The sequence below is a fragment of the Cottoperca gobio genome, chromosome 20 (assembly GCF_900634415.1).
Source record: "Cottoperca gobio chromosome 20, fCotGob3.1, whole genome shotgun sequence".
Lineage (NCBI taxonomy): Eukaryota > Metazoa > Chordata > Actinopteri > Perciformes > Bovichtidae > Cottoperca > Cottoperca gobio.
Genome location: NC_041374.1, coordinates 7,431,927 through 7,447,095, shown reverse-complemented (window position 1 = coordinate 7,447,095; position 15,169 = coordinate 7,431,927). Strand labels below are relative to the sequence as shown.

The window sequence follows — 15,169 nt, the reverse complement described above, 5'->3', positions numbered from 1 at the left end:
ACACACAACTATATTAGTAGGAATTTTTGGGTTTATAACTACTTTAGAATGGTTAAACATGAGCCGGGTCAAATTGACCCGAGGACCCTGGGTGTGACTAAAAAACGAAGATCCTACGAGGGTTAAAAAATAGTCTAGACAGTATTGCAAATTAATAAACTGAACGTAAGCAGGAATTTAATAAATATATATGCACAATGAGAAGTAATACGTCTATATACACAGAGATGCAAACAGTTTGTAAAAGAGTAAGTAAAAGTATATACGGGTAAAGTGACATTAGTGATGAGCTCACGAGTACTACAGTCCCTATGGCTGTGGGGGTTCTGTGGGACGGGAGCAGGCAGAACCGTTTGTGGCTTGGGTGGATGAGGTCCCCGATAATTGCTTTGACTTTCATCACCACTGGGTGTCGAGGTCCTCCATGGATGGCAGCTCCATTCTAGTGATGTGCTGTGTAGTTTTTTATTTATTTCGTCCCTTTTTTATTTGCAGGGGACTCACCTTCCCCAGCAGGCCCATTTTCTCCAGAATTGTCCTAATCATAGAAAGAAAACAAGAGAGGGATACGTGTATCAATCATGTTTATACAGGATTGCGAACCTAGGAAGATTGGAAAAGGTGACACAGCAGTACAGAGAGAAAAATCCCCCAGAGATAATTTACTTGAATGCTGTATTTTGGGTCAAAAAAAGATTAGAAAAAAGGTGACAATCACAGATTGCTCTGTCATGGCGCAAAAAAAACAAACAAATAAAAAAGGATATTGCCCAATCGCTGGTTCTGTTATTATTATGGGCTTTCGATGAGGTTATTTAACTGTGACCTTAAGTTCAAATGAAATGGAGATATTAAATGGGCTATTGTCACCCTACCTCCTACACTCATTTGTCCCTAAAGCAAAAGGAAATGTCTATACAAAAACAAACAGAAGCAGCTTAAGCAGCAAAAATAACCAAGTTCTGGTTGGCAGTGTAATCAATTGCAACATTTGCGATTGATTACTGTAATGTTACTGTAAACCATGCAGGGTCAACGACCTGTCAAAATGTGTTCACTATGGTCGATTTATGTACGTAATATGAAGTATAAATTATTTAAAACATTGCCACAATCTTGGAAAGATCAACCTTTGAACTTTAAAGAGTTTGAATTTAAAAGACTATTGTAACTAGGACAGATGTGAGCAGCCTAGCTGCAGTAAATAGTCCAGCAGCTAGCTAGTTAGCATCACTAGTTAGCATCACTATTTACCATCACTAGTTAGCATCACTATCGTTTGAGCACAACTATTTGAGTGAGTTGAAACACAATACTTACATTTAAAAATGTAGTCCTCTTCGGTTGCTGTAGGGTCAAGGAACACTTGGGATACATTGGGCTGGGGGAAAGATCCATCAATTGTGTCTTCCAAATAAGAATGGAAAAGAACGCTGAATACGTCGGCAGCATTTGAAGGAATCTTCGAAATTGAACAGCCTTGTTGCGGCCACAGTTACGCAATCTGTCTAGAAATGCAGCCTCAGATGGCTTTGACCGATTGGGACACAGCTATTGTCATCAAGGTTTTCCCAAAACAAATAATACTATCATCAAAGCTGCTTTTCACGTTTTGCAAGTCATGCATCAACATCACATTTCTAAATTAAGATATCAGATTGTTGCACCAATACTGATATGTTTACAATCATGATTATTACTATTTGTTATTGTTATTTTAGTTGTTGAGGCATACAAACATCATCAAGGGATTGGTGAGAATAGATGGTGTACTGTGTTCAGCCATGGAGCCAGTCTGGTACTGAGGACTAAATTGGATCAGGTGGCGTCTCAGAGCCCCCAGCTGCTCCTGGGACCCGGGCTCCAGAGTCACCCTGGAGAAGAACACAAACCATAAGTAGAACCAAACCCAGCCAGACTAATATAAAACGAAACAAATGATTCTCACAAACGGCGCACAGAACTATTCTTTTACTCCATCCACATGTTGACCCACCTGAAGATGATGATGCAGCCTGGTGTAAACTTCTCAAACACTATCTCCTGAACAACACTGTTGTGTTTTGAAACCATGTCTGCCTTTTTCACCACCTTACTGTCCTTCAGCTGGAAAATATTTTGAAATGATTTAAAGTATGAATTGTATATACCATGGAAGAGTTTTCCCGTGTTGTAAACTATTTGTTACAATACAAATATAATATATACCATTTCTGCTCTCTGGAAGATGTACTAATCATACAGAATGTTTTCGTTGTGTTGCCCACATTGCAGAGACAGAAATGCAGAATTTGTTTTAAATGAAGACTCCAGCACAACTGAAGAGGACTGATGTCTATACCTGGATGTGTTCTTTGATCTCTACAGTGCACTCTGGCAGGCCACTGAGGTTTTTGTCATCTATTTTGTTGGAGTTGGTGCTCCTCACAATGGTCAGAGCCTCCAATACCACCTCTTTAATACAACCTATGAAAGCAAGAGAAAGGACAAAAGGGTCCAGGTTAGCTGGAATCTTTAAAAGTGGAGACAGTGTGCCTCTCAGGGATAGGATAAGATAAAGATAAGCGCTTAAGGGCCCAGTACCTCTTCAAGGCCATGGCTGCTGCTTATAGGTGTCAACTTCATCTCAATGTTGTTGTAACCGTTATTTGCCTTTTACTATGGCTCGAGCATTGACAAAGTCGGTTTTGAGGTTTCACCTACATGTATGAAATTTAGCAGGTATATGTAATATGGTGAGAAGTAAAATAACTAAAACCCAACAGGAAGTCGGCCATTTTTAATAGAATGTTAAAATTTTCTCCCCTCTTTCTTCTCTTACAAAAATACACACAATTATACAAAAACAAGACTATCACCTGGTATGAACAAAGGTGGAACATCATCTGTAAAATGGTTTGTCTCTGGATTCTTGATCGCCCTTCGCAGCACAGCCACCACAGACTGGTGGCTGCTGGGACAGTGTCTGGTCACTGTAACCACGCCCTCACCCAGCTGCTCCACATACACCTTGGATGCAATTATGGACAAAATGCGATGTTTTTTTGGCAACAAAGGTGGTGTTATTCAACACGCAGCAACTTACAGTAACATAGGTAGATCAATCAATTAAGATAAGCATGAAATACAATTATATGTTACTTACGTTACTATACTTCTTTTATTTATTTTAACATGTTATCATGTTTATTATTAATCAAAATTACCATGTTAATATGACAGCCCTAATTAGTATTAGCCCCCTCTCTTTCTCTGTCCATGCCCAACCCCTCATACTCTCTCTGAGCAGAAACCCACTATCAACAAGCATCAGTATAACCACTAATACAAATGTGATAATCTTCATACTTCCTATTAATGAGAGAACAGACCTGAGTAAAGCCCTCAGCAGCCAGCTCTTGGTGAAGCCTGTTCAGTGCCAGCTTCCCAGCCAGGATCCCAGTCTGCAGGTTGACCTGGTCAGATGTTTGGGCATCAGAGTTCCAGCAAGTGTACTGATGACCCTCCCTCAACACTGAGATCTGTACAACACAGTAAGGGTCAATCCCTGAATCCCAGCAAACAAAACAGATCAGAAAACTAATTTCTTCAATGGTAGGTTTAGAAAGGACCATGGTATATCTATGTAGATTAATAGATCAGCCCAATCAAACATTGTAAAGACTATACTGTATTTGTTGTAGTTATACATGCTGCCTATATGATAAAACCCAGTGTTTTATCATATGCGCCCTCCCCCCTGAAATTCAAGTATTTTTTAATGGATTTTGTTTATATTTACAACTCACTTTTCACATTGAACAGGTGCTCTTCTATTAAATAATCTAAATACTTATGGTATTTATCTAATTTATGTACAGTGTCTACTGTCTACTTTGCGCATTCACATTCTCTCCTCCGCTCTGTTGTACACACACACACATGTGCGCACACACCTACAGTCAGACAGAGCGAGGAGGGAACGATGGGTGAATGATGGCAGGTGGGTAGACTAGAAAATAATATATAAATGTAATGCATTTAACACCAGCAGTTGATCTTACCTGATGAGGAAGCAGCTCATCAAATCCTCTGGTGCTGCCTGTAGCACAGCAGGCCATAGAAACCAGTGTAGATCTAGGCAAGAAGTCGTACACTGAACTCTTCTGAAAAAACACAATGGTGGCCTATATGGTTAAAATCAATAATTCAATAACTGCACACTTCGCATTTTTTGTATCTTATTTTAAGACATCCTGATCTATTTTAAGAAATCGTATTAATGGAGAATCCCTTACGAAGACAAATTGCAACCAGCACACATTTTTCTACATGTTTACTTAAAATGATGTATGTTAAGTGAAAATTGTGGAAGATGGAGCAAGTTTAAGAAACCTTTTAAAGAAGATGTGGCTGCTCCTTTCCACTCTAGCTGTGTTCTTCCCAACTATAACTCTGAACATTCAATCTCATACAATTCAATCTTCAACAGTCTTTAAAAAAGCATAAAACAAAACATTTGTGAAATGTGCGCCAGGTATCAAAAAGCACCGCATTTTTTGCAAAGAAAATGTCACTCCATTTGCAATAATTTAGCATGTTTTAATGTATTTTTTAAGAATGGAACTTTTTCAGAAATTTGAAGAGGCAGCGAATTACATAATTGTATCTAGAATTACCGCCAAGTTGTAAGCTTCCGCCAACCAGTCAAGTTACAGTTTACATCTATTTATGTCCAAAATGTGATTACTTCATCATTTTTTCCTAGACATTTTTGTAAAATAGTCATAATTAGCATACTAATTATTGTGTTGCTCCCCAATGTGTACCTGAGAAATCATGTTCACAAGAATGGGGCAAAAGTGAGGTCACAATGATCTTGACCACCAAAATCTAATCCGAGTCCAAGTAGACATTTGTGCCAAATTTGGAGAAATTCCCTGAAGGCATTCCTGAGATATTGTCAGTAAGTAGTACTAGAATATGTTGAAGTATTATCTATATTCTAGATGAGAGCAAACCTGGTTGGGACTTTGATTGTTGGGGCCATAAACATCATGCGAGTCCATGAACATCATGCGAGTGACAGCTGGGATCAAAGGCCGAAGGCTGGGCTGGACGAAGGCTCCTACAGGCTCCCTGCCAAACAAGGACTGACAGCCCCCCTCCTCCTGACTCTCTGCGGTATCCACAGTATCTGAAGGAGAGCGAACAGAAGCTACTGCACATCACATCAGCCAGGTCAGTAATGATGAAAAGACTTACTGTATATGAAAACATGCAATCACTAAGTAGTAGTGAAACATGGCAACCCATTAAAAAAATTCTGCTTAACATATATATGTATACACATACATGTATGCATATATATATATATATATATACATATACATATGTGTATATATACATATACATATGTGTATATATATACACACATATGTATATGTATGTATATATATATATATACACATATACATATATATATATATATATATATATATATATATATATACATATATATATATATACATATATATATATATATATATATATATATATACATATATATATATATACATATACATATATAGACGGGATCGGGGTCAGTACCTCGCACCAAACTGGTAATTCCCAGGCGGTTTACAAAGACATTGTCAAAGAGCTGACTGCCGGTACAGATATCCGCTATCACATAGAGGTTAGGCTTGATGGATCTGGCTGCTGCAAGCATCACCTAAAAGGACCAACACATAAAGTACAAAGCAATAAATCTGGAGTCCGTCCACCATAGTTTAATGTGCGTTTCCTTAAAAACCCATTATAGCAGCCTGGGATTAGATTAGACTGGGGATGATAAGAGGGGCCTAAACCTTCTCCATGGCTTGACTGTGTAGGACCAACAAAAACATTTTCAATAATACATTTTAAACCCTGCTTCTTCTAGATGCAAAATTAGATACATGGTTTCCTTAGAACCCAGGCAGCAGCTATTTGGGTAGAATGTTACTCCCTCTTTCCATATTTTAGTGGTTCTTTGTAGGAATATGGTGGTGGGGAATAAATATGACGAAATAAAACGATACGGCCGGCATAAAAACAAATATAAAGTGCATAAAAAAACTCACCATTACACTGAATTAGTGGGAGCCCTGAGCTTGTGTCTCTGCAACGAGCCGGTCCAATATAGGGGGATAGATTCTTCACCAATAGTAAAAGGTTTCTTCTCTTAGCAATACAGTTACTCACTAAGTATGACACTCTGAGTGCACTTGCATGTGTTGATGTGGTGGCCATCAGTAATTGTTTATGTCCTTCTTGTTCATGTTTTTTTCTTTCAAAAAACTCCAAGAGCTTATCTTTTAACGGCGGGTGCTGGCGAAGCCGTTATGAAGGCTTCGTTGCCTCATGTGCGAGCCTGTATATTATGCAGAGCGGCACATGAGAATCCTGGAGCGATAAACACGTATTTTATGTAGGACTCCTGATATTGTCTTTTAAATGCCTCCTCATTGGGTCTTTTCCCTTTTCCAAAAAAGCTCTTTAAAGACGTTTGTTTTCCACTCATTGTTGCTTGTGGGCTTAATTTTTTGAAGTAAAGTATCACGTGATAGACGAGCGTCTTGACATGTGTCAAGAGACACAGATGCACAGACAGATGTATCCGGTGATTTTTTTATCTGTGCGGCCCGGTACCAAATGACCCACAGACCGGTACCGGTCCGCGGACCGGTGGTTGGGGACCACTGGACTACACCATATAACCTAAGGAACACCCAGTTTTGCTACTTCATTTTGCTAGGTTGTTTTTGGCAGTTTGTAAAATAAGCTTCGAGGAGACTACATTGATCATTGAGAGAAAATTTGTTTTCCTTTTCTTGTCCTGATTTCAATGTGCAGTAGCACAAGCCTCAGATAGCCAGTCGGAATCAAACATGTTACCGTGAGGCAAAGTATCAAGGGAGTAAAGTAAAAATGTATACAGCATTTATATAGGAATGATTCTGCCCCAAGCTTTTTTATCTATATAAGCGGTTGGCCACTGTACTTAAATAACAAGAAACGAGACTAGGTCAAAACCTAGTATATGGCTGGTATATGGTTTCCTAAATTGACAAGTTGTTCTACAGAGTCAGTGGTAGTATTAAATGGTCATCTGCAATTTTCTTTAGTTGTCCCATTATTATGTCTACTCAAGTAGAAAATGGTTGAGCAATGTTTGAGTCAATAAATAAACGGGACTTTCTGTTCCTCACTGTAAAAGCCTCCCGAGGATGGATGCAAGTTAGGCATTTTCATTCTGAAAGTATGTTAGTTAGATACCGTAACTCCAGATTCTATGAGAGGGCACAGCCCTCCAAGGCTATCCCTTGTGGGTTTATCCCTCGCTGACGTAATACTGAAGACTTTTAGTCCACACCAATGTTCTGTGTGGGCCTACCTTGGTCCCACATCGTCCATAAAATGTGTTGAGACCGGACAATCAACTCCCAAAACGGCTTTTTTTTCCAGCTAGTTTTAAATTTCCTAAATTCCTAAATTTCCCTTGGGATGAATAAAGTATCTATCTATCTCTATCTAGTTAAAATAAGCAGTGTAGAGGGCTATGCCTATTCATAGAATCTTGAGTAACGCTATGTAGCTTATGTTCTATTTTGTATAGACTTCATCCTTTAAGGCTGACACCAGGGGATAAGGGGTGACACAGGATATGGTCCATGCACTACTGGATCTGTATGGTACCCACAGTCACAAACATACATCCACTTCACGGAAAAAACAATAACCATACCTCGCCAATGCGTCAAAGCACACCACAGTACATCATAAGTGCATAGATGGCCCAAAAACAGTACAATACCTGAAATTAATTGAGGAAATTAAACTGGAAAACAACATAAACCTATTGCTGTGAAAAGCAGAGATGACAGTTACACAATGTAACAGTCCAACATAGAACAGTGTAGAAGAGAAGACAGCTTTTTATGTGCATGAGTGAGATTGAAGAGGTTGGGCCAGGGTGTTAAGTACAATACTCCTTGTATCCTGAGGCAAGAGGGGGGCCACAGAAAGAGCATACGGATCACTTACCCTGTTAGCAGATGTCAGAGTCATTTTAGTGGATTCAAATTTAAGTGGTGACACGCAGTGGTATCCGGATTTGGTTTGATTTGTTCGCAGTAAACGTTAAAACAGAGCCCAGTAAACACAACATGAATGCCTGCCTGAAGTTTTTGTTTATTCTGTATCCTCTGCTCGCTGTGCACAGATCTCTGATATGTGTGGATGCAAGTGGATCACTTGCATGTCTACACAGGTAAAATGTTTTGCAGCAGAGAAAAAACCCTAAACGACTTGAAATTTGATTACTTTTCCTAAAGTGAGCCCAAAATTTGAAAAAGTGTTTTTGTTTATTATTCCATGGGAGCTGTACACCACCAGGGTACAAAGATTGTCTTAGTCATTTTTGAAAATTACAGACAGACAGACAGTCAGACAGACAGACAGACAGTCAGACAGACAGACAGACAGTCAGACAGACAGACAGACAGACAGACAGTCAGACAGTCAGACAGACAGTCAGACAGACAGACAGACAGACTGACACTAATTGATCTCAGAAAAATAACAACTTATTTGGGAAGGTGCATCGTTACCCACCCATGACCTAAGTTTTTAAATTGTTGAAAAACTACTATTTTGCAGTTAAATTGTTACTGTACCGTATATAAGAATTTCACTTATGTTGTTTCTGTTTAATTCAAAACAATTGTTTTCACATTTATTTTACTTTCTTAGGCTACATAAGTACTATCTAAAGCTAGACAATGAAATGGTAATAATATTCCTTTACTTTAGTAAAGAAAACCATTATAACAAGTGTGCTGTAAAAGAAAACGAGTGGAGTCCACTAATAAAATGCAGTCTTTTTGCAATGTGAAAAGGGGAAAACTAAGACATTTATAAAGTGTGTGGTTAATTACAGGTTGTTTCTTCATGCAAAATAGATTTTGGGTTGAATATTAAATGGAGCTGCTTTATATAAGAGGTTTAGTGGAGGTGGGTCATTTTTTACTCTTAGGACAAGGGGAGTATACAGAATGTTAAGACAGCACAAGGGTTAACTGTCAGTTGCCTTTTGAAAACTAGGTCTGTAGTTAATTTGTGTCTAAACTGTGTGGGTTTAGTCAAAACATGCTTGTGGGTGGCATTTCTGACATGTTTGTACGCACCAGGGAGCGCATTGTCTCTGGCACATGGTCCTTATCGCTCTAGGCACTGCTTTACTTTAATCTTCTGATGGCTGTTCATTACTTTAATCTTAAATAATTGTATCTTAAAAGATTTTGTCCTTAAAACCGCAACTAAATATCAAACAACAAGCGTTATATCCAAAATTAGTCCAATTCGGTGTGAAAAATCTTGCTTACTTCGTACAGTTTCTGCCCAGTGTTAGTGTGGTTTAGCTGTTGCATTAATCGTTTCTAATTAGGATGTCTTGGATATTACTATGGATGCCAGGTAATTCAGCAACTAGAGCTACATACTCTATTAATGGAGAAGGGGAGGACAGGAGGAGTAGCAATGCTACTGGTCTCATGGATGAAAGATATATCATGACTCATTTCAACAAAACAAGATATGTTCCATATAACCCCTTAAACAGTATCTGCTCAGGAATATTATGATCAGCCAGCTGAGCTTGCACTACAAAAGGAAGAGTAGTTAGAGAATACCTCAGACACATGCAGAGGGGTGGACAGGCAGTTGACCATGCATACACCAGAGAAGACCGTAGCTGTAATCTCTGTGTATGTCTTCATATGAGCCCACAGGTAAGGACAGTCCTCCGGTTTCTCTCCGTAACAAAGCTTGATAGTGTCACTCTGACAGACCAGTTCTCTCCGCAAGTAGACCTGTGAGCCTGCAGACAATATGAAAGGAAGATATGGTATATTGGTAGTGCAAATATCTCTCTATACATTTTGTGTGATTTGAATGACTGCTTGTGGAGATTTGGTCACATAAAAGACACCCTATGGGTTTTCTTTTACCTTTACTAGTGCTTATAGAGTAGGTTTCTTGATGTTTAGGTATGACAAATATTGAATTATGTAACTATTCTCAGTCATTGTACCTGAAAATAACTAATAAGGACCCCAAAGCACTTCAAAAATATAACTCAACTTTATTCTACGTATGTCTACTTCAGACGAAAACATTGAACTATTACATTTACCTGACAGATAAATGTTACCGGTGACGTTGCAAATTCAGATTTTATTCACAAAGAATTATATTAGAATTAAAAGCTCCACCTTGAACAGATGCTAAGTAAATTAAGTACATTGAGCTGATAATGCCTTTCTTTCTAAAAATTTGAATGCACAACTTTTACTGTGCTGTATAATAGTTTTGCTATTCACAGTTGATAGTTTTACTTCAGAAAAAATGTTTTGAGTGCTCGTGCCACAGCCAATACCAACATTCCTAGTTAGAGAAAGGGTGAAAGGTTTGTGTATGTAGTGATTACAGCTGAGGCTCCTGGTAAAATCTAGAATAGAATTTAAAATCCTTCTCCTGACCTGCAAAGCCATTAATGTTCAGGCTCCAGTTTATCTTAAAGATCTCATAGTACCTTATAACCCAACTAGAGCATTGCGCTCCCAGACTGCAGGGTTACTTGTAGTTCCTAGAGTCTCTAAGAGTACAATGGGAGCCAGAGCCTTTAGCTATCAATCTGCTCTACTGTGGAACCAGCTCCACATTTAAGAGTTTGTCTGGCCTGGGAGAGGGTTCCCTCCTCAGTTACTTTCCCTAAGGTTTCTTCCATTTTTCCTCTTTTAATAGTGGGATTTCATTGAAATTTGAAAAAATGCCTGAAGTCGTTCATAAAATGAGAAACATAAAAACGATAACTTATCCACATTTCTGATGATTATTACTCCGATTTCATTGTGCAAATATTTTTTGTAAAATCACAGTCAACCATACGATATTGTTAGGGTCAATATTGTTGACCAAATACCTCTGACAAGTTTATTTACCTGGTTCAGCAAAGTTTCTGAGCGGGTCATTTCCTTTCACTAAGCCATCATGGGCCAGGAAGTGACACGCCTTCTCTTTCTGCTCCATCAGCTGCATTTCTTCATCAAAGGTCATCTCTTTAAAAGGGAAGATGAAATACCTGGAGGGGGCACAGTAATTGACTGAGATGTAGATCAAAAACATAATATACAACCAGGTATTATTACACCTTTGAATAACAAGAAATGTATTTGAATCTCTAAGAATTATTTAAAAGAGTAATTTACAGGGAGACTTTATTATATTTCTATACAATTTTCATAAAATCTTTAATTAGTCAATTTTACAGACGATATTGGATCCTCACACATTGTTACTATTTTTTTTAATTAAGATAGTGAAATAGTTAAGATACTGAATTTTTTTTTATCTTACACATAGTGACAATAATAGGTCAGAGGATTGGAGAGCCTACCTCGTACAGAGAGGGTACTTCCTTGAGACTGGACCCAGATTAGGCCCCTGATCAGAAATACGCTCATAAACTACATTTCCTACAATGCAGTTAGTCGCCTGAGGAGATAAAACAGCAGTGGGTGGGGTTAGAACAAAAAGTCTGAACCAAAACAAATAAATAAATCCGTTATCATGAAATTACGCACCCAAACACCCACGCACACACACACACACACACACACACACACACACACACACACACACACACACACACACACACCTGCTCTGCGTGGTGGTTCATCTCTTTATACAATTCCAAGTTAAGCTCCTCCAGTCTCTTTCTGAAACAGAGACAACACTCCTGGACGTCTGATGGGCTCATACTGTTACCAGAGAGAGGAAGAGAGAGTTTGTCAAAACAACACATCAACTCTTAGTAGAATGGAAAATTATATTGTTATGAACCTAAGGATAAATGAGTGTCATTGTTTTCTTTGCATCCTGAGTAGTTTAAAAACACTTTTAAAAAATCTGCTTATTAGGTTTTTCTACGATCCCTTTTCTTGAATTCCAGAAATAGATTAATTTAAAAACACAAAACTCGGAACAATTGGTGTTAAATCAAATGTTCTGCTGTGCTTCTTTCATATCTTTCAGTCTTTCATCCTTGGATTGGTTTTGGTGGTTCTATGGGTGTGTCTGAGGCCTATTAGGCATGTTGTGCAAACTTCTGTACATCTGTTCCATCTGATGAACACTGGCCTGCATTCTGATATAGATATGTAGGCCTACACGTATGATTAAACCTCTTGTATAACAGTCTGCACAAATTTTGTTTACAGATTTTGACCTCCACTTCCTTAATACATATTCTAAAGAAATATTTCACCACAGAATCTGCAACTGAAAATTGTTCTTGTTATATTTCTGTAATATCTTAATCCCATTATCCAAGCCTAATGTCCCTGTCCCATGATAAGTAAAGTCCAGTATTATAGCCATAGAGAAAAGTCACCTGTGAGGTGTGAAAATATCAAAGGCAGAGTTCATGTCCACCGTGTTTCCAAAGCGTCGGTGCCGAGGGTCCTGCACTATCTTCAGCTGCTTCTTACACTCTGGACTAGACGTGGAACTGATACCTAAACTACCTGGATGAACAAAGGCCCATACACACAGCTCATCAGCACTCTGAAAATTAACTTATTCATAAAATGCAATGGAATACAAAAGGTTTATCTAGTATTTTGTCTCTAAGCTGAAATATGGACAGTGTCGTTAAAAAAACATGTTAGGTAGTGTGATAACAAAAACCTTTCCCTTCCCCTAAAAAAATAACTTAAGATAATCATGCAGTCTTTTTTTAAATACTAAACTGAATATTCTTACACAACAAACTTGTCTCAAATTCAGAATCAAAGCGGATTGTAGAAAGGTTGTGTGACTGAACTTCATTATTATTCTCTCACCAGCCTGCAGCAGCTGTCTGAACTGCTCCGTAGCTTCATCCACACTGACCTGCAGGAACTCCCACAGCCTTAGCCTGGAGAATACCTCTTGCCACAAAATGACCCGGAGAGCCTGATGTGCACACACACACATAAAAAAGTTACATTGGAAAAGACCGGGCTGAGTGCGGTGTACAGTGAATCAATAATATTTTACTCGCTCCACAAAATGTTCATCTCCTAAAGTTACTATGTGTACACAGACACAGGTTTTTTTTAATGAACTGTGGCATAGAGATATAGTTTTCTGGTTCTGGTTTAATATTGGGACATAACACCAGCAGTAAACTTACAAATGACCTAATATTAGCTTCAGCTGATCATTTTTACATGGAATTTGTGTAGGAAATAACAACTGGAATAGAAAATAAAGTATATGCAGTAGGAGTACCCCTAGATCTCAAAAAAGCATTTGACATTGTTGACATGACTTATTATTTAACCTCTTACAGTGTGGGGGAATTTACTGGAAAATACCTAAAAACGACATACCCAAAGTAATTTAAAAGCTGCTCTTCAACCATTTGCACCATATGCATGGTTTTGGTCTCAGTCAAAAGATAAATCTCTTATTGTTCTTGCAAAACAGTCAGAATTACTCCAAGTGCTTCTGGAACTGGTCTGAATATACTGAATTTGAAGAAAATAAACTCTCTCTGAATTTTTTTGTTGAAAAAGATGCCTGAATATGTCAATAGCTGGTAGGTATGAGCTTGAAAACACAATATGAACATAGCATCAAGTATTACCAAGTTCAGGTTAAAATTTCAGAACAAAAACACAAAAGCACAACATAGTAGAGAGGTTTTTCTAAGAGTAACACCAAACAGTGCAATTTGGAGATATTATAATATTTATTGATAAAATATTATTTGTATTGCTCACAAATAACTATTATATACCCATATTTCCCTGTCAGTAGTAATGACAGAGTAAGTGAAGTATAAAAAATTGTTTTGCAATATTTTTGGTTTTTGGTTTTCTGAACTTGAATATAATAAATATAATTTTGCAAAAAAAAGCATTTGTAAAAAATAAACCAAGGGTTGGTGAGATGATCAAAACTCAGATACACACACATACCGTTGTGGTCAAAAGTACATACATTTATAAAGAACATTTATATATGTCATGGCAGTCTTGGATTTCCAATCATTTCTAAAACTCTTGTTGTCTTTGAGAGTGATTGGAGCACATACTTCTTTGTCACAAAAAACATTCATGAAGTTTGGTTCTTTGGTGAATTTATTATGAGTCTACTGAAAATGTGACCAAATCTGCTGGGTCAAAAATATACATAAAGCAATGCGAATATTTGGTTACATGTCGGTGCAGTTCAGCTAAATTTGTTGGCTTTCTGACATGGACTTGTGTCTTCAGCACTGTCCACATGTTTTCAATGGGGTTTAAGTCAGACTGGGAAGGCCATATTAAAACCTTAATTCTAGCCTGATTTAGCCATTCCTTTACCACTTTTGATGTGTGTTTGGGGTCATTGTCCCTAAACTGCACCCAAGACCCAACCTTCTGGCTGATGATTTTAGGTTCTCCTGAAGAATTTGGAGGTAATCCTCCTTCATTATTCCATTTACTTTCTGTAAAGCACCAGTTCCGCAAAACAGACCCAGAGAATAATTCTACCACCACCATGCTTGACGGTAGGCAAGTCAATGATCCGCTTTTTCAGATCCGTGCTGAGCTCCTTTAACTTTTCCATTGTAGCGTTTGTGGCTGAGTCTAATGCTTGTATCAAATGAGCCCCATTTAAATGGGGTCACCAGCTGTAGTCAATCATAATCACTCACAAGAAGTTAAGAGGCCATGCCACAAAGATAATTGGATTGACACAACTTTCTACATTACCAAAATTAATAATTCATGCTGCTGTATGTATATTTTTGACCAAGCAGATTTGGTCACATTTTCAGTAGACTCATAATAAATTCATAAAATAACCAAACTTCATGAATTTCTTTGTGACAAAGAAGTATGTTCTCAATCACTCTATCACAGAAAAATAAGAGTTTTAGAAATTATTGGAAACTCAAGACTGCCATGACATACGTACATGTTCTTTACAAGTGTATGTAAACCTTTAACCACACCTGTATACTCACATAGAGACGCCATTATAGTATGATGATTGTTGTCATAGAAACATTAAAGAAAAAACTTGGAAATTAGTGATTTATGAACAATATTTC

At 37.9% G+C, this 15,169-nt stretch overlaps 1 protein-coding gene across 1 annotated transcript in view; it reads right to left on the bottom strand.

The window, feature by feature from the left end:
- LOC115025484 (glycogen debranching enzyme-like) overlaps positions 1-15,169 on the bottom strand; it is a 52,738-nt gene that overhangs the window by 26,868 nt on the left and 10,701 nt on the right. Inside the window, exons 6-19 of the mRNA XM_029457778.1 lie at positions 12,927-13,038; positions 12,476-12,608; positions 11,741-11,843; positions 11,480-11,577; positions 11,025-11,164; positions 9,714-9,901; positions 5,590-5,713; positions 5,001-5,176; positions 4,044-4,145; positions 3,372-3,521; positions 2,859-3,009; positions 2,342-2,466; positions 1,997-2,106; positions 1,740-1,874 (exon numbers count right to left, since the gene is read on the bottom strand). Coding sequence (XP_029313638.1) covers positions 1,740-1,874; positions 1,997-2,106; positions 2,342-2,466; positions 2,859-3,009; positions 3,372-3,521; positions 4,044-4,145; positions 5,001-5,176; positions 5,590-5,713; positions 9,714-9,901; positions 11,025-11,164; positions 11,480-11,577; positions 11,741-11,843; positions 12,476-12,608; positions 12,927-13,038 — 1,847 coding nt within the window. The remainder of the gene's footprint in view (positions 1-1,739; positions 1,875-1,996; positions 2,107-2,341; positions 2,467-2,858; positions 3,010-3,371; positions 3,522-4,043; positions 4,146-5,000; positions 5,177-5,589; positions 5,714-9,713; positions 9,902-11,024; positions 11,165-11,479; positions 11,578-11,740; positions 11,844-12,475; positions 12,609-12,926; positions 13,039-15,169) is intronic.